At 46.3% G+C, this 27,131-nt stretch overlaps 1 protein-coding gene across 3 annotated transcripts in view; it reads right to left on the bottom strand.

Moving 5' to 3' along the window:
• The window catches only part of CCHR2.PART1H1orf159 (chromosome chr2.part1 C1orf159 homolog), a 603,467-nt gene that overhangs the window by 216,328 nt on the left and 360,008 nt on the right, over positions 1 to 27,131 (bottom strand). For all 3 annotated transcript variants that reach the window (XM_044063076.1, XM_044063078.1, XM_044063077.1), the window contains one exon: positions 19,549 to 19,614. In XM_044063076.1, coding sequence (XP_043919011.1) covers positions 19,549 to 19,614 — 66 coding nt within the window. The remainder of the gene's footprint in view (positions 1 to 19,548; positions 19,615 to 27,131) is intronic.

The raw sequence follows: 27,131 nt of genomic DNA, 5'->3' as shown, positions 1-27,131 counted from the left end.
GGGCATTTGCTGTTTTGAGGTGTAGCAAAAAGGTTGCAGCAAGGAAGGCCCCACTTCTGAAAAATCTCCTCCGTCACTGATTGTTTGAGAGACCACTCGTGAGGCATGAGAATAGCTCTGCTCAATCTGTCCGCTATGATGTTGGATTTCCCGGGGATATGCGTTGCTATCAGAAACCGCTGAGAAGAGATTGCCCATTGCCAAAGTCTGAGAGCCTCTCGACACAGTGGATAGGACTTGGCTCCGCCCGGTTTGTTGATATACCACACTATGGACATATTGTCCGTTTGGACTGCAATAGTTCCCAGGGGAAGAGAGTCATTGAGGGCTTGCAACGTTAAAAGCACCGCTCATCTCCAGGACATTTATGTGCAGATGGTATTTGAAAGGTTGCCAAGTGCCATGGACCATTCTGCCCTGATAATGCCCCCCCCCACCCGATCAGGGAGGTGTCCAATGTAACCGTGGCAACCAGGGCAGGAGGAACCAAGGGTCTGCCCTGATGGACTTGAGGGGACGATATCCTCCAGGTCAGATGCCTTTTGCAAGTTGGAGTTACTGTGATCTTGTGACGCATGGGAAGTTGTTGAAAGGACCATTGGGCGAATAGCATCCATTGTAGAAGACGCATGTAAAAGCAGGCAAAGGGAAGAAGTGTTATGGCGGCCGCCATAAGACCCAATAATTTCAGAGCAAATCTGGCCTGAATTTTGTTGCTGAGAAGAATCACCTGGACGTGACTTTGAATGTCCAAGATCCTTTGGTCTGTTAACTTCGCTGAAAGTTGTACGGTGTCCAATTTTGCACCTATGAAAGTAATAGATTGACAAGGCAGATTTTTCAAATTTATAGAAATCCCTAGCCCTCTGCAAATGTGAATGGTGTAATCTCTGGCTTGGAGAAGTTGATGCCTAGTGGTGGCAGTGAGGAGCCAGTCATCTAGATATGGAAACACCTGGAATCCTTGACATCTCAGGTGAGCCGTAACCGCTGCCATACATTTGGTGAACACTCTGGGGGCTGTAGTGAGTTCAAAGGGCAGGGCCCTGAATTGGAAGTGACTGGTCCCCAGCCGAAAGCGGAGAAATCTTCTGGAGCGTCTGTGAATTTTTATGCGATAGTACGCATCCTGAAGATCTATCGAGCACATCCAATTGTCCTTGCCCAGAAAGGGTAGAATGGACTGAAGCGTGACCATCCAGAATCTTGATTTCTTTACAAACTTGTTTAGTTTGCTCAGATCTAATATTGCTCTCCAGTCCCCTGTCTTTTTTGGAACTAAAAAGAACCTTGAGTAGATTCCGGATCCTATTTGGTCCACTGGGACTGGCTGGATGGCTCTTTTTGCTAGCAGTTTTGATATTTCTAGTACTGCTAGCTCCCTTAAACCGGGTGGAATGTCTGGAAGGGTTCCCTTTTGCTGAATTGGGGTTTGAATAAAGGGAATTTTGTAACCCTCGGATATAATAGACTGTAACCATTTGTCTTGGGTACAGTGATAATCTTCCCCAGACTGCCTCCGAAGGTGGACAATCAGGCAACATCTCAGGGATGCTGGAAGTGTTTGTCAGAAAGAGGCTCTCTGCTACCCTGATTCTGCTGACCCCCTCTGCCCCTAGGGCGGCGTCTATTATTGTTATCCCCTCTGCCTCTGGGGGTAAACTGACTTCATGCATCAGGCGTGACTCCTTGAGATTTGCGGAACCACACTTTCCCTCCCTTCTGTCCTTTGGGGTAAGGTCTTGAAGGGGTGGAGAAATGGACTCCTACAGCAGAAAGAGTCTTGCCATCTTGTTCACATCTAGTCAAAGTGTCTTTCAATTGAGGTCCGAACAAGGTCGAACCATCAAAAGGGGAGTTTGTGAAGGACGCCTTGAAGGGGTCTGCAAAATTACAAAGCCGCATCCAGGACTGACGCCTTAAAGCCACTCCTGTGCCTGCAGCCCTACTTGCTCTATCGGCTGCATAAGAAATGAGCTGCATAGAGGCGTTAACAATGGAGTTAAGGATTTCTAGCTGTGAGCTAATCTTATCCTGAGACCCAGCAGCTGACGGATCCTGTAAAACTTCTCCCAACTCTTTAAGAACATCTCTTTGAAGGCGGGTGAAGGGGCACTAGTTGTTCAGCGATCTCATGGCAAAAGTCGCTGAAGAAAAAATCCGCTTGCCGTACCTGTCCATAGTCCTAGAATCCTTGTTAGGAGGATGGACAGGTACAGAAGGATCAGCTAGTTCCTTCTTGGTGGCAGCAGCCACCACCATGGCATCAACTGGGACACCCTTTGTCAAATATTGTCTATCTGGTGGGGCCGTAATGAATTTTGAAGGCCTCCTAGGAATAGGTTCCACTGAATCCGGAGCCATCCATGCCTTCCGAGCCACTACATCCATAAGAGGGTCGAAAGGCGGAGACACCCAGGAGGTGGAGGGTAGAGATCCGAACGCCTCCAGGTATATACTGACTCGTCCTCGGAAGGATTAAGGGAGGGCCAGTTCCCCCTCTGCTTAAGGAGTTCAAGGATGTCTGAGAAAGAGACATCCTCAGAGGAGGACCTTGGGGATCCCTCCGACTCATCCAGGTCAGTATCAGATGTAATAGACTCAGGGGAGTCTAGATGTTTCCTCTTACATGTCCTCTTACGCGGAGGTTTCACCTGTCGGATCAGGAGAAACCTCGGAAGAGGAAGATATTCCCAATGGGGAAACCTGAGGCGTTGGATCTCTGGGTCCGGGAGCAAGAGAGTGGGAAGAGACGTCAGCAGGCACTGTAGTGGGAGGAGCTGATGGAACTGTCCGCTGACTAAGCCCAGGGGGCTAGCACACTCCTCATCACCTCGAAGGCTCCCCCATCAGAGAGACCAGAAGGTTCCCGCTCCGAAGAGATAGGAACTCCAGGCCTCACAGAGGGAAGGCTCTGAGGCAGATGTCGGGGCTGAGCTCACCAACGCCCAAGCCCCGAGAGGGAGAATGGGGTCGGACAAGGGTCTGATGTCACTCGCCCCCTCGGAGCAGACGAGAGAGACCAGACGCCCGGATCCCTCCAATGAAGGCCTCAAGGAGGAAATCGGAGCAGAGGACGACAGAGCCAAAAGGGGTGGTATTGGCTCCGAAGCTACAACAGTCACGGTTCTGAGGAGCTCCGGCTCCGAGCTCTGTAAGAGAGTCGAAGGAGGAATGTTTGGTGGATGTGAAATAGCTACAGTCTGTTGAGATGGGCTATGGAGCATTTGGGCCAATGCCTGAGACTTTAATAGTCTACTCGCCACTCTCTCGAGGTCGTGATCAGACAGCCTGGACGACCGAGAAGAACAGCTCCGATGGCTCCGCTCTGAGAGCAAGGGTGATCTCGGAGCTGAACGTATAGACTCTGAGGGGGGATCGAGATCTCCTTTTAGAGATTGATGGAGCCAAAGGAGGCGAGGATACGTCGGCTCCAACCGGAGCCGACACTGAATGTCCAGATTGGGCAGTATCGGCGCCGGATGGAGCAGATACTGTGACTGCTATAATGGAAGGATCGGCTCTGGCCGGAGCCAATCTTGACACTGGTGAAGATAAACCAGTAGCTGACGGCTTGGAACTTTCAGCCGAAGGCTTGATAGGTTTCGAGGGCTTCCCCGGCGCTGACTTAGTCGGGGAGCTCTCAGGCTTTAATAAGCCCCTCAGTATAGTACAGTTTTGTACCTAGCATAAATGTAGATGTTCGAAGATCCACATTGCTGCAGTCCTTACATATGGGTAGTCCGCTGTCCTCGGTCGGCCCGAATACCAAAGTATTAGGCTGACGTCGGTCATGGGCGCTCAGAACTGACATCAGAGCGTCAGGGTATAAAAGCGCATGACCGACGTCATATCCTCAGTCTTTTCTTGCCCCAGATGTCAGAAGGCCCTAAAAAGAAAGGCCACAACCAAAAACAGAATACCCCCCAAAAAAAACATGTACAAATAACAGCTACCACCCAAACCACACAACCATACCAAACTGTAGAGGGGAAGGAGGGAGGGTAAATTGGACTGCAGCAATGTGGATCTTCGAACATCCACAGTTATGGTAGGTACAAAACTGTACTATGTTCTTCATCTCACATTGCTGCAGTCCTTACATATGGGTAGAATCCCAAAGCAGAGGTAAAGGGAGGTTGGCAAAATCATAAAGCATTGGGAGCTGCCAAAATGCCCTGTAATATTGCAGTGGCAAATCCAGCCCTAGATTTAGAATAAAGAGGAAGGTGGTAATGTTTAGAAAAAGTATGCACTGAACTCAAGTAGCTGCTTCCAAAATATCTTTAGTAGCTACCCCCCTTAAAAAGGCTGTAGAAGTGGCAGTAGCCCTAGTGGAATGAGGCCTGATTCCAGCCGGAATCTCCTTACCATGATGGGAATAACAGAAAGCAATACAAAAACCAATCCACTTAGAAATAGTTTGTTTTGAAACAGGTTTTCCCTGAGAACCCAAAGCAAAAGAAACAAACTGCTGCTGAGACTGTCTGAACCCTTTAGTTCTGCTCAAATAATAACGCAACTGCCTGTGAATATCCAAAGTGTGCAAAATCTTCTCCCCTTTATTTTGAGGGTCTGCATAAAAAGTAGGCAAATGAATAGTTTGGTTCAAGGCCACACTAGAAACCACTTTAGGCATGAAAGTAGGATTAGTACGCAAAGATACCCTATCCTTATGAAAAATTAGGAAGGGTTCAACTGCCATAAGGGCCTGTAATTCAGAAACCCTTCTTGCAGAAGTAATGGCCAACAAAAAAGCAGTCTTCCATGACAAAAACTTTAACTCGGCAGTAGCTGCAGGCTCAAAAGGTGGTAAGGTAAGTTTTTCCAACACAAAATTGAGATCCCAAGCAGGAGTAGGAGCTCTACGTGGGGGTCTTATGTTCTTTGCCCCTCTAAGAAATTGCTTAAACAAAGGATGAGAGAATAATGGAGGGTCACAGTCATAGTGAGCAGAAATGGCTGCAGCATGAACCTTTATAGAGGAGAAAGACAAACCCTTGTCTAATAACTCAGTAAGATATTGAAGAGAAACACTTAAATCAGGCTTGGAAACATCAAAGTCCTTCGCTTTGCTCCAAATAAAAAACCTCCTCCATTTATCAGCGTAAACTTTCCTTGTACTAGGCCTTCTGGCCTCCAAAATAACATTCAAAACTTGTTGTGGAAGCTGAGACCCTCCAGGGTCTAGAACAGAATATGCCAGGCTGTTAGATGCAGGGACTGAATCCTGACATTGAGGAAATGATTGCCCTCCTGAGACAAAAGGTGCGGAATCGAAGGCAAAGGCCATGGAGGCTCCCATACTAAACTTCTCAGCAGTGGGTACCAGTGCTGTCGAGGCCAATCTGGAGCTATTAGAATCATGGATGGCTTGTCTTGTCCGGCCTTCAAGAGTACCTTGGGGAGAAGAGGCAGAGGTGGAAAGGCATAGACGTGAAGATTGCTCCAACTGAATGATAGAGCATCCACCTTCCAAGCAGTGGGATGAAACATTTTTGTGCAAAACTTTGGCAACTGGAAATTTAGTGGAGAAGCGAACAGATCTATGTCTGGAGTTCCCCATAACACTGTCAACTGTCGAAATACATGAGGATCCAATTTCCACTCATGGGGATCCACTATCTGTCTGCTCAACACATCTGCTAAGGAGTTCTGTGCTCCTGGTAGAAACCTTGCCTGAAGATTGAGGTGTAAACTGAGAGCAGTCTCCCACAAAATCATTGCTTGCCTGCAAAGAGGGTATGAATGGGTTCCCCCTTGCTTGTTGATGTACCACATGACAGTTGTGTTGTCTGTTTGAATCAACACTTGCCCTGGGTGAAGTAAATCCTTGAAAGCCATCAATGCAAATTGGACTGCTAACATCTCCTTCAAGTTGATATGCAAATGTTGAAGTCTGGCAGGCCACGTGTCTTGAACCCATTTTCCATTGAGGTGTGCTCCCCACGCCTTGTCCGAGGCATCTGTCGTTAGAATCTGACTCGCCTCTGGTCGGGTCACAGAGAGTCCCTTGTTTAGGTGACATTCCTGTGCCCACCACAAAAATTCCTTTTGAATGCAAGGTATTATTTGAATGACAGTGTCCAGATCTTGGCAGTGTTGTGTCCATACATTTTTGAGATACCATTGAAGCTTCCTCATATGCAGTTTGGCATTGGGAAGCACCAGGATACAAGATGCCATGAACCCCAAGGCTTGTAGGACTGTCCTTGCAGTCAGCCTGGACCGTAGAGACAATTGATGGAAGTACAGAGTAAGGTTCTTTTGCTTGTCCGGGGTCAAAAAAGCCATCTGGGAAGCTGTATTCAGTCTCACACCCAGAAAGCACATGTCCTGAGAGGTACTAGACTGGACTTTGTTTCGTTCACAGAATACCCTAGGCACCTTAACACTGCCATCACATACTGTAGATGATGAAGAAGGTCGTACTTGTCTTGAGCAAGAATCAGGCAATCGTCCAAATAAGGATAAATTTGTATTCCTCTTAACCTGAAGAAGGCTATCACTGGAGCCAGAACCTTTGTGAACACCCTGGGCGCAGCAGATAAGCCAAAGGGCAATGCAGAGAACTGATAATGTAAAATCCCAGCCCGAAAACGCAGGTACCTCCTGCAACTGGGCCTGATAGGAACATGAAGATAAGCCTCTTTGAGATCCAGAGTTACCATCCAGTGATCTTTGCCCAACAGAGGCAAAAGCTGTTGTAACGTCAACATTTTGAACTTTGGAATGTCCAGGTATGTGTTGAGGATAGATAAATCCAAAATCGGTCTCCACGCGTTCCCTTTCTTTGGTACTAGAAACAGGCGAGAATAAAATCCTAGGCCCACTTCTGACAGAGGGACCGGCTGTATAGCTCCCATTTGAAGAAGTAAGGAAATCTGCTTGTGAGCCTCTACCCTTTGCTGAGGAGGAACGTCTGGCATGCCTTTGAAAGGAGGCAGTGTATGGAAATAGAACTTGTAGCCTCGGATTATAATGTCCAGTACCCATTTGTCCTGGGTGACTAAAAGCCAGTTTTGCTTGAAGAGTGCTAACTTTCCTCCCAAAGGAGCTGCCAGGCAAGAAGAATCTGGCAGCTGAAAATGCAGGTCATTGGGCCTGTTTACGAAAGGACTGGCCCCTGCCCTCACCTGTAGACTGTGCAGGTGAACTCCATGTTCTAGGCCTGAAAGTACTCTGAGCTCTGCCCCTACCACGCCTAGATCTACCCCTAGACTGAGAATCAGAAGAAGGATCCCACCCCTTAGTAGGCCAATTCCTACTAAACTTTGGAGGCTGCACCTGCAAAAAATCTTTAACAGTCTGCATGGACTTAGCCTTGTCTTCCATTTTCTTCAAGACCGACTCCACAGGGGAACCAAACAAAACTTCAGATTGTAAAGGAGCATCCAAAATTCTAGTTTTAACATGCTCTGACAAATTCTGATCCTTAAGCCAGGCGTGCCTGCGTAGAACTGAACCAGTGGCAGCTACCCTGGAAGAAGCCTGTAAAGCATCAAAACCACATTGCAAAGAATGCTTACCCACCTGTTCAGAGACATGTACCAAATCCTGTAATTCTTTACACTCTATGCCCTCTGCCAAAGCATCCACTTTAGATTTTAGTTGAGTAAGGAGGAAATTCTGATACTTCAACATATGAAACTGGCAATTCAAAGCCCTCATTGCTAAAGTAGAAGATGTATACACTTTTTTACCCCATCTATCCAAAGCTCTAGCCTCTTTATCTATAGGAACCGGATTCTTTACAACAGAAGCTCTGACCCCCTTAGGTCCCTGGCTAATAGTTTCTGGGTCAGCCCTAGGACTCTTGTACAGATATTTATGAGCCTCAGGCACCCTGTAATACCTATCCGGTTTAACAGGCGCAGGAGGCAAAGAATCTGGATTAAGGGAAGCCTCGGAGAAAACATCTTGAACAACATCCAAAACAGGAGGTATAGCCAAGGGTCTATGTTGTGGCAAAAACAAGAATTCCCTAAGCCTCTTTTGGGAATCTGAGAAATCCTGACCTTCCCATTTAAAATGCTCCCTCATAGAGTGCAGTGTTTCTGAAAAAGAAAAATCCTCTGGAGGAGAAGCAGAAGGAGTGGAATCCTCTGCATCAGAATCAGAATAAGGAGGGAAATCCTGAATGTCTTCAGCCGAAGACTCTGAGTCATCTGAAGCCTGATCCAAACTGTCCACCTCTGGCTCCACCCTAGGCCTCTTATCAGGAGGGGGCATGGAACCTCTAAAGTAATCAAATCTTCTGCCATTTTAAGCATGTGTTTTTTAGGCACAGAACCTGCAGAACTAGGACTGACACCAGTGGAAGGCAAACCAGGCCTGCCTTTGGAAGGAGGCTTGGAGACAGAAGGAGAAGGCCTAACCACCTTAGGCAAGGAAGGGAGAACAGAAACCTGAGAGGCCCCCTCAGCCTGACCAGCCTCCTGAGAGGCCACATCTTGCAAAATCAAAGTCTCCCCCTGAGACTCAACTGAAACCTCGGCTGGATCCACAGATTCCACCGTAGTTTCTAAAGAACCGGCGTCCGGAACGGACGACTCATCCTGCCTGGTTTTAAAGATTTGTCTTTGCGCTTCAGCGGTAGCGGCGCCGGAGGATCCGACGGCATATTATAATTACACCGCTTACCGAAGACAAGCCTAGCGCAATCTAACCTACGTTTTATGGTGCGCTTATTAAACTTAGCACAAAAGCGACACCGACTACGTCGTGCTCAGGTCCCAAGCAAGGAATAGAGAGAGAGTGATAATCCCTATGTGGTATCTGTTTCCCACAAGAAATACAATTATTCACTTTTTCTGACATCCAGAATTAACTGAGGCAAGAAAAAACAAAAATATTCCCCAACGGGGTACTTAGCCAACTTGGATTCGGTCTGAAACTCAGAATACAAAAATTTCAGAACGCCGAACGGCACTTGCAACGCTGCTTCTGCATCGGACCATGCGGCAAAAAAGACTGAGGATATGACGTCGGTCATGCGCTTTTATACCCTGACGCTCTGATGTCAGTTCTGAGCGCCCATGACCGTCAGCCTAATACTTTGGTATTCGGGCCGACCGAGGACAGCGGACTACCCATATGTAAGGACTGCAGCAATGTGAGATGAAGAACATCAATTTATTTCTGCGCTTCTGCAGGACTCTTGGGCTGAAGGCATAACAGATAGCACAAGAGTCCTGCAGGTGCAGAGGTCCCAGGCAGTAAACACAAAAGTGTGACCGTCTGTCAGAGACATCTTCTGACAGCACGAGTCACACTTCTTGAAGCCTGAGACCTTTGTGTCCTTCGAGATAGCTGTGTCGAGGAAACACAAGTTGTCAAAAACAAAACACCAACACACACACACACACACACACACACACACACACACACACACACACACACACATACACACAAAACACCCAATCCAAAAATTTAAACTAAACAGGGATACAACACAGTCAGACACAAACAATCCCTGACAGGAAAAAATTAGGAAGGGGAAGGCCTAAGGCCTAACCTAGGGAAAGGGGATAAATAACTCGAAAAAAAGGAAACACTAACGGGAATAGGGTTAAAGTAAGCGTTAACGTTAACAAAAAACAACTAGAGTTATGAAAATTAAAGGGGTGAGACTAAAGTCTTATTCAGAAACTTACCTGGAGCTGGTAAAAAAAGGCACCTCGTTAGCAAAGCGGCAAACGAGATCTGGGTAGTCTCCGCCTTGCATCATGGGATATAGGGTTGCCTCGAGCTGGTAAAATTAGCTCTAGAGCTTAGCAAGTGCCGAGTCGGAGCCGGGGATCGGCTCCGAACCCATCCAGCAAGAATGAAGGCGAGATTGACAACTTAACATTTGGTATTTTCACTGCAAGTTCCAGATCTTAAGAGATTTCAGAGTTGCTGACAGTGCTAACTTTTCAAGTCCCATAAACAACCTAAATTTGGCATTACCAAGTGACTAATAAGCAAATTCTCCCTCTTGTGTACCATGAAGAGATGCAAAAAAGACGAAGGAAGCTTTCTTTTATGATAAGACATTCTTTTACAGGCAGGAAGTTTAGTGAATATTCTTTGCTCTTATTCTAAAGATTAGAAGTTCACTTTAGAAAGGGAACAAAAAGGAGAAACTGCAGCAGATAACCGGTCTTACAATAAAATGTATAGGTCCACAAGCAGCCCAGTGCACTCACATTTGTAAAACACAGCCACTATCTTAATTACCTTAGTTCTTTGTGTCACCATTGGTGCCAAAATGAGTTTCAAGCAATTAATATTCATAGATCCCTCATTCATTCAACTGCAGCCACCCAATTTGTGCACACAACAACATAGCTGGTAATTCATGTAGAACCAAAGCACATCACCTTGCATTTGTTGTGATTTAGACTTAGACCCGTCTCATTAAGCTGCTCAGAAATGGTTAGAAAATAATTCTTTAAATAATCTATCTTCCTCACAAGTGATAATGGAACCAACAGGTCCAAGGTTTGAGTTATGAACACCAGAACAAACTGGGCTCTGCTTACTAGTACGCCCATAAAGGGCACAATGCTGCTTTCTGCTAGCTAACCAGGAGATCCCATTAATCAAAAAATCAATTAAGACCAGAAGCACTCTGGGCACTCCTTAAAATGGAGAACATGGATATCTGTGCAGTGACTGAGACCTGGGTTCAAGGCTCTAGACAGCATGCCTGCATTACCAGGCTATAACTCAGAGCACCCCTGGTATGCAACTCATACCAAAATTTGCAGCCATCTAACCTGGACCAAAACGCCAGAGGCGGAGGTGTGTCCATATTCGTTAAGGATATCCACACCTCCAGGCTAGTTGCGCAGTATGATGCATCTGAGGTTATCCAAGTGCAACTAACTCTGGGCAAAACTGCAATCCAAATTGTAGCTTGCTACAGATCCCCCACCATGCCCCAGGATTCCTACTCCTCTCGATATACTGGAAAATATTAGGGTTCAACCAAACACCCAAATAATGGGCAATTTCAACTACCCCACCATTAACTGGGAAAACTACTCCTGTACCTACCAACTCCTTCGTTCAAGGCGGTCTGGAATTCATAAATTCCAATGCCCTGGATCAACTTATCCACACCCCCACCAAGGGCAACAATATCCTAGACCTAGTCATTACCAACATGAGTGACCGGTGTTCCACACCTGAAGTCAACTCCTCGTTCGTCAGATCCAACCATAAGCAAATCATCCTAGATATCCACATCCTGCCCCCACCCACCATTAAGGAAACCACAGTAAAACATTCCTCCAAAGCCAACTTCATGCTTAAGACAGAAGTGGCGAACTTCATGACACCCATGCAGATCGACAGTATAGTTGACAGTCGAATCCTACACAAATGCACTCTATAAGCACTTATGAGTGCATGGATCGTGCCATCTCAAACAGACCCAAGATGCTATCCTCCAAAAAAAGGAAGCCAATCTGTGGTCCCCTGCCATAAACAAACTCTACAACAGAAGGAAGAAACTGTTGCAAAAGAGAGTAAAATCCCATGAGTGGAGGAGCTTCCTGGTCAGCCTCAGTAAGAAGCTGACATCCCTTATAAGATCCTCCAAAGCTAGCTATGAAAACAAAATTGCCACAGATTCTAAGGGCAAAGTACAGTTTTGTACCTACCATAAATGTAGATGTCCGAACCGGATAGCATCTGCAGTCATAACAAATGGGTAGTCCTGTCGTCAGGCAGCCCTTCAGTCGGCCGGATTCCAAAGTCTGGGTCCGGCTTCGGCCGATGTCGCACTTCACCCGACGTCATCTCTGCTGGTCTTCGGGTATAAAAGCATCGGCCGACGCCATTTTCTTCAGTGTTTCTTGCCCCAGATGCCAGTTGCCCTCATGGAAGGCTAAATTTGGATAAATGCCAATGTATACAGATAAGGTAGAAGGCAAATACAAAAAGTAGGCATATATGTACATATATACAAACAAATACACCATAAGAGACTCCCCCCCAGCTAGCTATTAGGAGTGTAAATACCCTAGGAGTACCACAGAGGGAAGGAGGGTGGGTAATCCTGACTGCAGATGCTATCCAGTTCGGACATCTACATTTATGGTAGGTACAAAACTGTACTATGTCCTTCATGGATGCATCTGCAGTCATAACAAATGGGTAGAATACCATAGCTAAACTAGGGGTGGAGGAAGTAAAATAATTATGGTGTAGTTAGGATCCCTTGCAGTACAGCAGTGGCAAACCCTGCTCGGGATCTAGAATATAGAGGTAGATTGTAATGCTTGGCAAATGTATGCACGGAGGTCCAAGTAGCCGCCTCAATAATGTCCTTGGTTGCCACTCCTCGTAAGAAAGCTGTGGTAGTGGCTGTGGCTCTTGTTGAATGAGGTCTTATGTTCTGTGGCATTGGTTTTCCATGGTAGGAGTAACAGAATCTGATGCAATTTCCTATCCATTTGGAGATTGTCTGTTTGGAAATTGCTTTTCCTTCCCTTCCTGGTGCATAGGCCACTAACAGCTGGTCAGTTTTTCTGTTACCTTTGGTTCTGTCCAGGTAGTAGCGTAACTGTCTATGTACATCCAAAGTATGCAGGAGCCTTTCCCCTGTTCTGTGGGTTGGGAAAGAAGGTAGGTAGGTGGATTGCCTGGTTTAAGGACACTCTGGATACCACCTTTGGCATAAATGTAGGATTAGTTCTCATGGAGACTCTATCTTGATGGAAGATCAGGAAGGGTTGTACTGCCATTAAGGCCTGGAGTTCTGAAACCCTTCTTGCTGAAGTAATTGCCAGAAGGAAAGCAGTTTTCCATGATAGGTGTTGCAGATCCGCTGTTCCTGCTGGTTCAAAAGGGGGGGAAGTGTCAATTTTTCTAGTACAAAATTTAAGTCCCATGTTGATAGTGGTGGTTTCCTAGGAGGTTTTACATTCTTGATTCCTCTGAGGAATTGCCTAAGTAGAGGGTGCGAGAAGACAGGCGGATCAGAACTGTATTCTGCAGAAATAGCTGAAGCATGTATCTTGATGGAGGAATAGGACAGGCCTGTGTGTAGAAGCTCTGCCAAGTACTCCAGGATGTTAGCAATGTCTATGTTTGACACCTCTTTTCCTCTTTCCGCACTCCAAGAGGCAAACCTTTTCCATTTTCCTGCATAGTTCCTTCTTGTTGAAGGTCTGCGGGCTTCCAGTATAATGTCTTTAACCCTTTGAGATAGGTCTGGGTTAGTTGTTCTTAAGTGATGTTCCAGGCAGTAAGATGTAAGGTCTTTAGGTTTGGATGCAGGATGTTGTAGTTGTTCTGAGTTATCAAAGGCATCAGGGGGATTGACCACATTATCCCCTGAGACATGCTCCTCAGCAGGGGATACCAGTGTTGCCTTGGCCAATTCGGAGCTATTAGAATTATCCCTGGTTGTTCCTCTTTGATTTTCAGTAGTAATTTGTGTATCAAAGGAAGAGGTGGGAATGCATATGCTGTCAGACCTTTCAACTGAAGGAAAGGGAGTCCACCTTCCATGCAAGCGGGTGAAAAGTCCTTGTGCAGAATTTCCTGAGCTGGTGGTTGAGTGGGGATGCGAATAGGTCTATTTGTGGCATTCCCCATTTTCTTGTGATGGTCTTGAAGATGTCCGGGTGCAGCATCCATTCGTGAGCATCCGAGGTGGTTCTGCTTAACATATCTGCTAGGGTATTTTCTTTCCGTACGAAGGTTGCCTGTAACTGGATGTTGTAGCTCAGAGCCATGTTCCAAAGGTCCAGAGTCATTCTGCATAGGGGTAAGAATGCGTGCCCCCTTGCTTGTTGATGTACCACATCACTGTGGTGTTGTCTGTCCTTATCAATAAATGGCCTTCCCTGAGGAAAGGTCTGAATTTCTGAATTGCTAGTTGTACTGCCAGCATTTCTTTTTGGTTTATGTGCAGGTGCAGCTGGTCTGGGGTCCACAATCCTTGTATGCATTTGTCCAACATGTGTGCTCCCCAGCCTAGGTCTGAGGCATCCGTTGTGATGGTCTGGTTCGCTTGACCTTTGTGGAAGGGCAAGCCTAGGTTTGCCTGGCATGCTTGGGCCCACCATAGGAATTCTTGTTTCAGGCATGGGATTAGTGGGATTTCGGTTTCTAAGCTGTGCCTGTGTTGAGACCATAAGTTTTTTAGGTACCACTGTAGCTTTCTCATATGCAGTCTGGCATGAGGAATCAAAATTATGCATGATGCCATGAATCCCAAGGCCTGCAGCACCTTTCTTGCTGTTAGTTTGTTCTGTTTTGTTAATGCCAAGAAGTAAAGGGGTAGTTGTTCTTGTTTTTCTGCAGTCAGGAATGCCATTTGTTTTACTGTGTCCAATTCTGCACCCAAGAAGGTTCTTGTCTGGGATGGAATCAGCCTTGACTTTTTTAAGTTGACTGTGTATCCCAGGGCTTGTAGCAAGCAAATGACCCTTTGTAAATCTGTTGTCAGCTTGTCTCGGTTGTCCGCTTGTAGCAGGCAGTCGTCCAGGTATGGATAGATTTGGATTCCCTGTAGCCTGCAATGAGCGATTACTGATGCCAGGCATTTTCTGAATACTCTGGGCGCAGTAGAGAAGCCAAAAGGCAATGCTGAGAATTGATAATGCTCTGATCCTGCAAGGAATCTGAGGTATCTTCTGCAAATTGGTCGTATGGGGACGTGCAGGTATGCCTCTGAGATCTAGAGTCACCAGCCAACAGTCCTTACCCAGCATGGGAAGAAGTTGTTGTAAGGTCAGCATTTTGAATTTTGGGACGATGATGTATGTGTTTAAGACGGACAGATCGAGAATGGGTCTTTTTCTTTTCTTGGGACTAGAAAGAGTCTGGAGTAAAATCCTTTGCCCTGTTGATTTACTGGCACCCTTTCCACAGCTCTCATGTTGGTTAGCTGAATTACCTGGTTTTGAGCTTCTGTTCTTTGAGTTGGAGGTAAGTTTGGCATTCCTCTTTTTACTGGTAAGGTGTGGAAGTGGAACCTGTAGCCTTGGTCTATGGTTTTTAAAATCCACTTGTCTTTTGTGATATAGTGCCAGTTTTGTGAAAATAAGGCTAACTTTCCGCCTAAAGGTGCTGCTAATTGCTCTCTGGTAGGCGGTGTCAGGGCCAAGTCACTGTGATTGTCCAGTTGCAGTGGCAGTGGTTGTGGCAGTGCCTCGCTGGTTATTACCTTGCCACTGTCTTCCTCTGTAGGCACTTCCTCTGGGTTGGTTTCTGCCTCTAGAGCGTCTGTACCTGCCTCTTTGGGTCTTTGATGAGTCTGGAAAGGACCAATTTTGGCAGGCCAATTTCTGCTAAACCGAGGTGGTTGAACCTGTAAGAAATCCTTAACTGTTTGTACAGATTTTGCCTTCTCTTCCATTTTCTTCATTACTTGTTGAGCAGAAGTACCAAATAGACTGTCCTTATCCATAGGAGCATCCAACAGCTTTGCTTTTACCTGATCCGGCAGGACCTGCTCTTTCAGCCATGCATGCCTTCTTATCACTGTGCCAGTCATGGCTGATCTAAATGAAGCCTCCAGTGCATCATAGCCACATTTTAAAGAATGGTTACTAACCTGCTGTATGTTATTTACCATTTCTAAAATATATTTCTTATCTAAGGGTTCTTCAGAAGAAACTTTCTTAGACAACTGATCAAGCATAAACTCTTGGTATTGGATCATGTGAAACTGACAGTTTAAAGCTCTAGCAGAGAGAGTGGCAGAAGTGTAGACTTTTTTGCCCCGTCTAAGGACCTGGCTTCCCTTTCAGAAGGGAGAGGGTTTTTTGTATTGGTAGAAGCTACTGCCTTAGGGCCTTGGGATATAGTCTCAGGATCTGCAAGTGGGGCCCTGAAAACGTGGTGATGGGTGTTGGGTACCCTGTAAAATCTGTCAGGTTTGGCAGGGGCTGGTGGTAAAGAATCTGGAGCAGTGCAAACATCATTAAATGCATCATCCACAACAGGCAAAACTGGAGGTATAGCTAAAGGCCTATGTTGTGGTAGGTGCAGAAAAGTTCTAAGCCTTTTTCTTGAGTCTGAGAAATCCTGTTCCTGCCATTGGAATTGCTCTCTCATGGCATGTAAGGTTTCCCCAAAAGAGAATTCTTCTGGAGGTGAGGCCGATGGAATGGATTCATCAGCATCGGAATCTTCATAAGTGGACAAAGGAGCCTCTGGCTGGTCTGTAGTGTCAGAGTCCTCTGAAGAATCATCAGAGTACTCCTGCTGGGGAGGTTCTGTTCTAGGTCTCTTTTCTGGAGGCTGAGAGGCCCTGTCTGGGTGTGATTGGGATCCCCTATATAAGGAAATCAAATCCTCTGCCAGGGTAAGCATTTGAGAACTAGAAGGATGTCTGTGTGAGGGGGCCTTAGCAGGAACTGTTTTAGCAGTTTTGGCTGCTTTGGCCCTGGCAAAGGCCTTGATAGACATGGCTTTAGGAGGCCTAGCAGCACCACGTGCTGGGGTGGAAACATCCAAAGGGATGGTGTCAGATAAATCAGTAGAGGCCACAGTAGTAGGTAAAGTTTCAGAGGCCGATTCAATTAAAGTAGCAGGAGCCTCGGTGGAAATCATGGATTCGGAGGATTGACTGTTTTCTCGGTTTCGGCGAAACCGAGACACTCATGATTTGCTTATCCGTGGTTTCGGCCGAAACCGCGGACCGCGATGTCGGTCCTTTCTTTGCTTTTTAATTATTTGTGTTGTCCGGATGCTCAGACGGCATAATGTATGCAAAGTCTGAGCGAAAAAACTGTTCAGCAAACTCCGACCGACGTCTAAGCGTTCGTCCGTTGAAGGAAGAACAAGCTACACAGGCAGTAACCCTGTGGTGTGGGGCTAAACAAGGTAGGCAGTAAGAGTGGATATCCTTATGAGGTATTCGTTTCCCACAGGTTAAACAATTGTTTACTTTTTCTGACATCGGCTGAGGCAAGAAAAGGTCCCCAACGGGTACTTAGCTTTTAGAAGTCTTCGAAGTAGTATTCGGTAGAAGGAATCTCTGGATCTGACCGACCGGCACTTGCAAACAGCTTCTGCTTCGGGCGCCCGCGGCAAGAAAGACTGAAGAAAATGGCGTCGGCCGATGCTTTTATACCCGAAGACCAGCAGAGATGACGTCGGGTGAAGTGCGACATCGGCCGAAGCCGGACCCAGACTTTGGAATCCGGCCGACTGAAGGGCTGCCTGACGACAGGACTACCCATTTGTTATGACTGCAGATGCATCCATGAAGGACATCCACAAAGTAATCTATAGCTAGATCAAGAATCTCAATGGCAACACCCAGATCTGCTCAGAGTTACAGTACAACGGCACGAAAATTACAGAACGGATATTGCCAACATCCTGGAAGATAGGTATAGTGCTAACTTTACCCCCCTCTCACCCCCTGAAGGGCCTATATCTATACAGGAAGAATGCAGAGTCCCTGTAATCACATCTATGCAGGTAAAAGATGCACTGTCTAAAACCAAAAACACAGCATCCATGGAACCGTATAACATCCCAGGCTGCATTTTACACAAACTTCAGAATGATCGGGCTCCCCACCCAAGCACAATGCTCAATCATAGTCTCTCATGTCAGGCTTTGTGCCCACTAAATGGCACACAGCAACAGTTATCCCACTCCACAAAGGGGGAGCCACCACTGATCTTGGGAACTATCGCCCTATTAGCCTGAACTGCAAGGCCATGGAACGTATCACCATGGAACTCAAAGACATTGGTAACCTCCAAACTCTAGACCCCACCCAGTTCGGGTTTGTGAAAGGCCGATCATGCCTTCTGAACCTGATCGACTTCTTTGAGGCAGTCACCAAAGCTGTAGACAAGAGTAAGGTGGTTCACACAGCTTCTTGACCTCGCCAAGGCTTTCGACACCATCCTCCATTCTAGAATTATAGCTAAACTCACTAAACTAGGTAGAAGTCCCTACATCACAAGATGAGTTGCCAACTGGCTCACAAGATGGGTTGCCAACTGGCTCACAAGATGGGTTGCCAACTGGCTCACAAGATGGGTTGCCAACTGGCTCACAAGATGGGTTGCCAACTGGCTCACAAGATGGGTTGCCAACTGGCTCACAAGATGGGTTGCCAACTGGCTCACAAGATGGGTTGCCAACTGGCTCACAAGATGGGTTGCCAACTGGCTCACAAGATGGGTTGCCAACTGGCTCACTGACAGAACGCACACTGTAAAAGTTGCAGACTACAAATCTGACTTCAAACCAGTGACAAGTGGAGCACCACAGGGTTCAGTCCTGTACTCTCCTGTTTGTTATCTACTTCTTTGAAGTACAGGCTAACACAGAAGTCCTCTGGCTAATGAAGTTCACAGAAGAGTGCAAACTAAGAGCCATAGCGAGTCCCCAAATGATGTAGACATCCTACAGAAGGGCCTCATTGAGACAGATGCCTGGTGTCAGAGGCATGGTCTCAAGTTCAATGCCAAAAAGTGCACGGTCATCCCCTTTGGTAAAAACTCTGTACCCATGAACTACCACATAAACGGCAGTCTACTTAATGCTGAATGTGAGATAAGAGACCTTGGGACTCAGGTAGACAGTAGTCTCTCCTTTGATAATCACATCGCCACTGTAGTCAGGAAATCCTATGTGGCACACCTCATCACAAAAGGGTTCTCATCCAGGAAATAAATAAATGAAAAAAAAAAAAAAAAAGTCATTGTTCCTCTTTACTCAGCACTCAGACCCATAATAGAGTACAACGCCCCATTTGGAATGTACCTCACAAGACATCTGCAGCAGCTGGAAGGCCACAGAAGTACCTCACAAAGATGCCCTACACTATCTCAAAAAACTCCAGCTTTACTATGTTGCACATCGCCTACTCTGAGAAGATCTCTGCCTAACATATAAAGCTTTGTTAAACCCGCAACTGTTGGACATGCTACACAAAGAAATCCCAATCCCTCAGAGCTACACATGCTAGGGACCTAAACCTTGTCACCACAATAAACAGGACATGCTGGAGGGATAGATTCCTGTCCCAGAGACTTCCTATACTCAGGAACAAGCTACCCATCTAAGTCAAGCAAATTTCCTCCATTAGCACTCAAGAAAAATCTTAATGAGTGGATGGGAAATAGGAAACACCCCGGGTATCACTTCTGTGACTCTGCCCAACAGAGGCACAGGAAATTAACTTTCTTGGGTGGCATAAGCCAGGGAACCTTGATGGCTAGGCTTACTTAGGCCCTTGGGTCGATAGCCTAGTTACCTACCTATAAACCATGACCAGTGAGACTGTTAGTAATGATATCATGTTGGAAGACTTCTCACACATGTCAAAACCTGAATAAAATGTTATCTTCATAAGCAAAGCAAACTGGGAAAGGCATTCTGCTCCCAACCCTACAGTATGTTCTGCATCACACCACTCAATCTACAAAGGATACAGGCTTTGCAAAATGAAGCTCTAGCAAAAGAATTTCAAAAATTGGCCACAAAGCTGACAAGTATTTGATATGAATTGATAACCACCATCCCTGGTCACTGCTACATTTCACTTTTAGAACACAAAGTCAATATACTCACCAATTCTGTCCAGTGTTGGCACACCCGTACCAGATTTTGATTCCAGGTCATAGTCAGTGGAATGCACTATAAAGAAAATGTAGAAACCTGTGAGTAAAGTTTCATTCAATGACAAGCTCATCAAACCCTAGTGATATCTCCAGGCATTCCTCTAGATTGATCAGACTGTGGACATCTCTGAGCATTGAATATTGTCTTATTTACATTTACAATTGCAAAAAAGAAGTTATGTACTCACCATAACATTCCATGTTGGTAGTTCATCTCACCCTTCATTTTTACATATGGGTTCGGAGCCAATCCTTGGCGCCGACTCGGCCAATTTACAAGCTCGAAGACTTCTGGTTGGCTCGTGGCTAAGCAGGTATGCCATGGTGCACCACTGTAATCCCCAGATCTTGTTTGCTGCTCGCTAGAAACAGAAAACCCCCTAACCAATAAACCACTACTAAGGGTCACCAACCAAGACAATCAAATTATTACCTCCAGATCTTCCAGGATGGAGGCAGGAGGGCGGGTTGGTAAAAATGAAGGGCGAGATGGACTACGAACATGGAACGTTATGGTGAGTACATAACCTTTATGTTGGTAGTCCAAGCTCACCTTCATTTTTACATATAGGACAGCGTCCCTAGTGACGTATTCTTGGGTGGCTCATTGGAAAATACTTCTGAGCACCATGGAGCCAAAGGATGCTCTACCCCTGGATGCCAAATCCAACTTATAATGTGTAATAAAGGTGTGAGGGGTAGCCCACGTAGCTGCTGCATAAATATGAAGTGGTACCCTGGCTTGAAAGGCTGCAGAGGTAGACTGAGACCTTGTAGAGTGAGCCTTTATTCTGTGGGGTAAAGGTCTGCCCTCCGAATTGTAGATGAAGGCTATGTAACAAAATCCAAATAGACAATGTCACCTTAGAAACTGGTAGGCCCAATCTGGGGTCGGAAAAAGAAATGAATATCTGGTCTGACTTCTGAAATTCTTTGGTCCGTTGCAAATAAAAAAAACATAGCTATCTATGAACGTCCAGCTGGTGGAAACAATATTCAGCTGCATTACAGTGATTGGGAAAGAAAACTGGAAGCTCAATGGACTGATTTAAGGTGGCAGCAGAACAAACTTTGGGAACAAATGAAGGACTGGTACGTAAAGATACCCTGTCTGTATGAAAGATTAAACAAGGTGGCTGAATAGACAGGGCTTGTAGCTCAGATAGACATCTGGCTGACGTAATAGCTACTAAAGACAGTCTTCCAAGACAAATATTTTAAAGAAGATGAGTGAGAAGGTTCAAAGGGAGGGGATGTCAACTTGGGCAACACAAAATTTAAGTCCCAAGAAGCCATAGGTTCTTGTTAATGGTGGTCTCAGTAAAGTGGCCCCTCTCAAGGTCTTTCATAGCTTATGAGACATAAGGTTGGCATTTGGGGACCCCAAATAAAAATGAGAGACTGCTGCCAACTGTACTTTGATGGTGGCTGTGGCAGATCCCTGATGAAAAAGCTCCGAAAGGAATTCCAGAATCATGGGATTAGGAGCGGTGTAAGGATCCACGTTCATTTTCTGTGCACAAATAGAAAACCTTTTCCATTTCCTGTCCTACATCCTTCTGGTTGAGGGTTTATGCGAGGATAAGAGAATATGCGACACTGAGGAAGAAACATCATGAAGTCTGACTAGAGACGGAACTGGATCAGCCATGCTGTCAATTTGAGGGTGTGGAGAGCGGGATGTAGCGAACCAGACATGTGGGTCAATAGATCTGGAACTGGGTCCAGCAAGGATCATCCAGAAGAGGCTCGAGGAAGGAGAACCAGGCCTGACGAGGCCAGTAAGGAGCAATGAGGATCAACTTGCTTCCCAGCCGATTGGCTTTCTGAATCACTTTGGGGATGAGAGGGAATGGAGGAAAGGCATACAGAAGTCCCATGGGCCAACTGTGGACCAGAGCGTCTCTGGGTGTTTCCTTTGGAGGGGGAATCAGGGAAAAATAGCTGCTGCACTTGGCATTGACTGGGCTGGCAAAAAGGTCGCAGCAAGGCTGTCCCCATCTCCAGAAAATCTGTTCCACTATTTCCCGTTTCAGAGACCACTTGTGAGGCAGTAAGATTGCCCGGCTTAGCTTGTCAGCTATCACGTTGGTTGTCCCCAGAACGTGCATTGCCACCAGAAAGCGCTGGGAAGAAATCGCCCATTCCCAAACTCGCATGACCTCTCGACAGAGTGGGTAATATCTGGTACCGCCCTGTTTGTTGATATACCATATAACCGACATGTTGTCCGAATGTATCGCAATCATCCCTGGAAGAAGAAGGTCCGGAAGTGTTTGCAACACCAGAAATATCGCCTTAATCTCCAGAACATTGATATGCAGATATGCGTAGTGTTCTTGCTATGTGCCGTGGACAGTCCTGCCAAGATAGTGCCCCCCCACCCGACCTAGGAGGCATCCGTGGTCACAGTGGCAACGGGTTGGGAAGGAACAAAGGGAGCTCCCGTGAACAAGTGGTTGGAGGTTATCCACCAATGAAGGTCCTTTTTGTAGGATTCCGTCAGCAGGATAGGGTGACTCAGCGGCAGGTATTGGAATGACCACTAGGAAGACAAGAGCCATTCGCATGTGCAACTTGGCTAAAGGTATTAACAGAATGGTTGAGGCCATCGTACCAAGAAGTTAAAGAAACCATTTTGCTTCGACTTTCTGAAGCGGAAGATGACGACGAACTTGAGATGTGTTTTTTTTCTCTTTTGGTGGGGAGACAAACTGTCATATATCCACCGTGTCTACCTCTGCCCCTATAAAAATCAGACTGCGAGGGCAGTAATGCAGATTTTTCCCAATTTATGGAGATCCCTAGTTGAGCACAAAGTTGAATGGTGGCGTCCCTGTTTTGGATGAGTAGATGCCTGGTGGGGGTAGTCAGGAGCCAGTCGTCCAAATATGGAAACACCTGGAATCCCTGACGTCTCAAGTGAGCTGTAACTACTGCCATGCATTTGGTGAACACCCTGGGGGCTGTGGTGAGACCAAAGGGCAGAGCACGAAACCGATAATGACTGGCTCCCAGCTGGAAGCGCAGGTATCTCCTTGACGCCTTGTCCATTTTTATATGGTAGTAGGTGTCTTGGAGATCCAGACAGCACATCCAATTTCATAACAATGGGAGTATTGACTGCAGTGTGACCATCTGAAACATCCTTCACAGATTCGTTTAATCTGCTGAGGTCCAAAATTGGCCTCCAGTCTCCGGTTCTTTTTGGGACTAAAAAGAACCTGGAGTAAGTTCCGGATCCTGTCTAGCCTGCTGGGACGGGCTGGAGGACTCTAAGAGCAACTTGTTGATCTCCACAGTTGCCCGATTACTGTGATTGGGTGGAACATCTGGGATCTTTTTGGGAACAAACAGTGGAAGGGAAAAGGGTATGATATAGTCTGTTAACAACTCTTAGTATTCAAAAGCCTGGCTAAATATCACCAAAGACAAGTGGGTACAAAGATGTAACCCCCGACTGGCCCCAGAGAAACGCAGTCGGGCTCCACATCAGGAGCGCTGATAACGCCGCCCTTGAAAAGAATCATGGCCTTGCTGGTATTGCGGACTGCCCTTGCCTCTAGGGCGACGTCTACCATTTCCTCCTCCTATGCCTCTAAAGCAGGATTCAGTGTGTGGCTGGAAAGACCCTCTGGGACTTTTTGAAACACATTTCACATCCCCTTTGATCTCTGGGGTATGGTAGAGAGGGAACAGTAAAACGGACTCCCACAGCAGAGTGTGTCTTTCCTTCCTGATCAGAGGATTTTTCTTCACCTTGGGACCAGACAAGCAGGAACCATCAAACAGGGCATTGGTGAAGGTGGACTTGAATGGCTCCACAAAATTACACATGCGCATCCAGGAGTAGCGCCTAAGGGCAACGCCTGAACCCACTGCTCTGCTCGCTCCATCAGCCACATGGGAGATAAGCCACATGGAGGAGTTAACTACAGAATTTAGGGTGGACAACTGAGCAGAGATTCTATCAGGGACTCCCTCAGGACAAGCACCCTGAATGGAATCTCCTAACTCCTTGAGGAGATCTCTCTGCAACCTCGTGAAGTGAGCAAGATGGTACAGAGATCGAAGTGTAAATGCCGCTGTACTAAATACTCTCTTCCCAAATCTGTCCATCTGTCGAGACTCCTTGTTTGGTGGATGAAGAGGAAGAAGTCTCCAACCCCTTCTTCGTCGCCATCACCATGGCATCTACTGGAACACCCTTAGACAAGAAATCTTTTCCAGGAGGGGCAGACAAACTTATTTGGTCGCCTGGAGACTGGCTCCACGGCATCAGGAGTATCCCACACCTTCCGACTAACCAGATCCATTAGTTAGTCAAAAGGTGGAGACACCCAAGAGGCAAAAGGTTGAGACCCGAAAGCCTTCAGGTACACAGACTCCTCAACAGAAGGGATGACAGTGGGCCAGTCGCACCAGGATGTCTACAAAGGAGACAGAGGATGACTTGGGAAACCTTCCAACTCGGAGGTCAGTGTCCGATGTCAGAGACTCATCCTGAGAGTCAGTATGCTTCCTCTTGCATACCCTCTTCCAGGGGGGCTCCTCGGACATTCTGGGAAGGCCTCAGAAAAGTGGGGACCACCAGCTAGTGGCTCCTGAGGGTCTCTGCTGTCTCCGGAAAGAGGAGGTACAGAGACTGAAGTGGGTGCCCTGGGGGGAAGAGTGCTTGTACCACTGGCAGGGGCTGTAGATTGAGACAGCATGCTCCTCGTCACCTCAAAAGCTGACCTCTCCAGCTCAGAAGACCTCCCCCACTCCAAAGAGACAAAGGTCGGTGCCGGAGCAAGAGCCATCCGCTCAAAGATAAATGCAGGGTTCGAGCTTACCCTGGCGGAAGCACAGAGAGGAAGGCTCGCAACCTAAGATAGATTCAAACTCTCCCCATCGGCGCCGACAGAAGAGCTTCAGTCCCTGGACTTCACGGACGGAGCAGAGAGTGTTGGAGCCAAACTCTGCTCCAATGCAGCAGCAAGGGGAGCTGGTAACAAGCACTCAGACTCCCAAAAGGCCAACAAGGCTGGGAGAAGGAATAACAGACGAGGGCAAAACTGGATCTTGTGGCTCCGGACCCAAATGGGTCGGAGCCAACAAAAATTTAGGCAGAGAAGACTACTTCAGGAGTGTCAGTACTATCCTCTCTACATCTTCTTCCGAAAGGGTCCTGGAAGATCTGGAAGATAAAGTAGACCTAGGAGGCACTGGAGACTTGATTAGCAATGAGACCGGTAGGGATTCTACAGACCGGCTCAGAGCAGTAGAGTAAACTGCTATTTCCAAAGGTTCAGAAGTCAGCACCGAAGCACCTGCGACTGACTCCAATACCATGGTGCTCTCCTTCAGCTCCCAAGACTGAGTCGTCGAGGAGGCAGACTTTAATAATTTGGAAGGCAGCTCCGAGACACCAGCCGGTGCTGGAGAAGGCCTTTTAGAAGCTTTTGGTTTGGATTCAGATCTAGATTTTGTAGTCTAGGAAGAAGCTGACAAACTAGATAAGGCTTCCTCCACAGTTGGTTTCATTAGACCCTTGAATATCAGCTTGTTCTTGCTCTCCTGCAACACTCTAGGAGAGAAAGCATGACAGAACAAGCATGATTCCTGCGAATGGATGGCTCCCAAGCAGTAGACACAGCCACTGTGGCCATCCGTTAATGACATTTTCTGGGAGCATTTCATGCACTTTTTGAACCCAGAGGGTTTATGCTCCTTGCGATCCTCAGACATTGCAGACACACATGCAAAACCAGAGGAGAGAGAATAAATGAGGACTAGGTCCTCTAACTAAAACGTGCCTAGCCCTACAGAAGAGTTACATGAGGACTAAGTCCTCCAAGTTAAATGGGCCTTGACCGGTGTAATAGAAACTAGGTCTTAACTATTTAACACAGACACACACAGGTTTTAATCACACAGGAAAAATTTTTTTTAACAGCAATCCTATAAATACCACCTTAGCAGATGCCCGCAAAAGACAAGAAGTCAACAGTCAACAGCGACCAAAAAAGGCCCGAGCAGTACAAATAAATCAACAGGAGCCCCTGTTGAATAAGAGCAGAAAAAAAAGCCAAAACAAATGCTCTACCTAGACAAAAAAGCACAACGGCACCTAACTGGCACATAGTATACTAAAACTACTACAGTGACAAAAAGTCAACAAGGACAACTTGGGCAAAGGCCTAGAAGATAACACTAAACACTAAATATGCAATATCCACTACGAATATAAAGAACTGAAAAGGACTTGGCCAGAGCCAAGAGAAGCACATCCGAACTCGTTGACTCAACAAACGAGATCTGGGGATTGCACTGGTGCACCATGGGAATACTGCTTAGCCATGAGCCAACCAGAAGTCAGAGCTTTTAGATTGGCTCAGAACCCATATGCAAAAATGAAGGTGAGATTGGCTCCGAACCCATATGCAAAAATGAAGGTGAGATTGGACTACCTAACATACCATATTGCACACAACCTACTGAAAGATTTTCGTCTTCTAGCTTACAAGGTGGCCAACAGAGGGATATTAAACATTGCTCACATAATGGTCATATTCCTCCAAGTGTCTAATCACACAAACAAAACTGCTTAACCTCGCATGAAAGCTCACAAATGGATAAATAACACTACTTACAGTTCTATGTAACATTAGGGTTTATTGAAGCAGTCCAAATTGTTTATGAAACATTAACAGTATTTACTGCAATTCATAAAATCCCGTTTAAGTCATGCAATCTCATCAACAGATTGTGAACAGTTTACCATTTACACCTCAGTAATACAATTTACACTTCGAGATACACTTGTTGGAACTGTGAAGGTACAACCTGATTTTGTTGAAAGGCACAGGATGCAGCCATTGGAAACAGAGTACAAACTTTCCAAGCTTCACTTAAGAGAGGGAGTTGAAAAAAAAAATATTTAATGAAAAATGTTCAAGATGGCTCTGCAGCTTAAACACATTCTGCACTCAAAGCACATAAACGGTGAAGAGGAGTGAGTAGCCGCTCACATGTTTATGCCAGTCTCCTTCCAAATGGTACACTTTATACTTCAACTAGAATGCTTTTTGCTCCCCCAAATCACTTGGTAAAAAGTCAAATGACCAGTGCTTTTGAACAATTTAAAAACTGTGTCCACCAATACTACAGTCATGAATGGTCTGCACTGCCATAAACCGTCATGGCTGCACTGGGTGAGCTTGGAATCGCACACAAGTCAGATACAAGTTTACTTACTGAGGCTTGGCTGGCCAATTTTTCTAGCATTCCTATACTACACATGCCACTAAAGGGTACTTGCATCTTACTAGACCACACAGGAATCAATATTGCTTCAAAGTGAACTGTCCAAGCAACTTCATTTACTTGCCATCTTGCAGTAGCTTTCCATATGGCAGGCACTGAAGTTGCAATGGCAGCAAAATCAAGAACAAAAACTAGCTTAACTGGCAGCAAGTAATTTAGAGTAAACTCTACTTAGCAACTCACTGGCCTTAATCGTGACAATGCTTCAGGATGTTCCGAAAGAAC

The sequence above is a fragment of the Protopterus annectens genome, chromosome 2.part1, assembly GCF_019279795.1.
Source record: "Protopterus annectens isolate FY-2018-M chromosome 2.part1, PAN1.0, whole genome shotgun sequence".
NCBI classification, from domain to species: Eukaryota; Metazoa; Chordata; order Ceratodontiformes; family Protopteridae; genus Protopterus; species Protopterus annectens.
The sequence above is the reverse complement of the archived record's forward strand: the minus strand, read 5'-3'. Positions and strand labels throughout refer to the sequence as shown.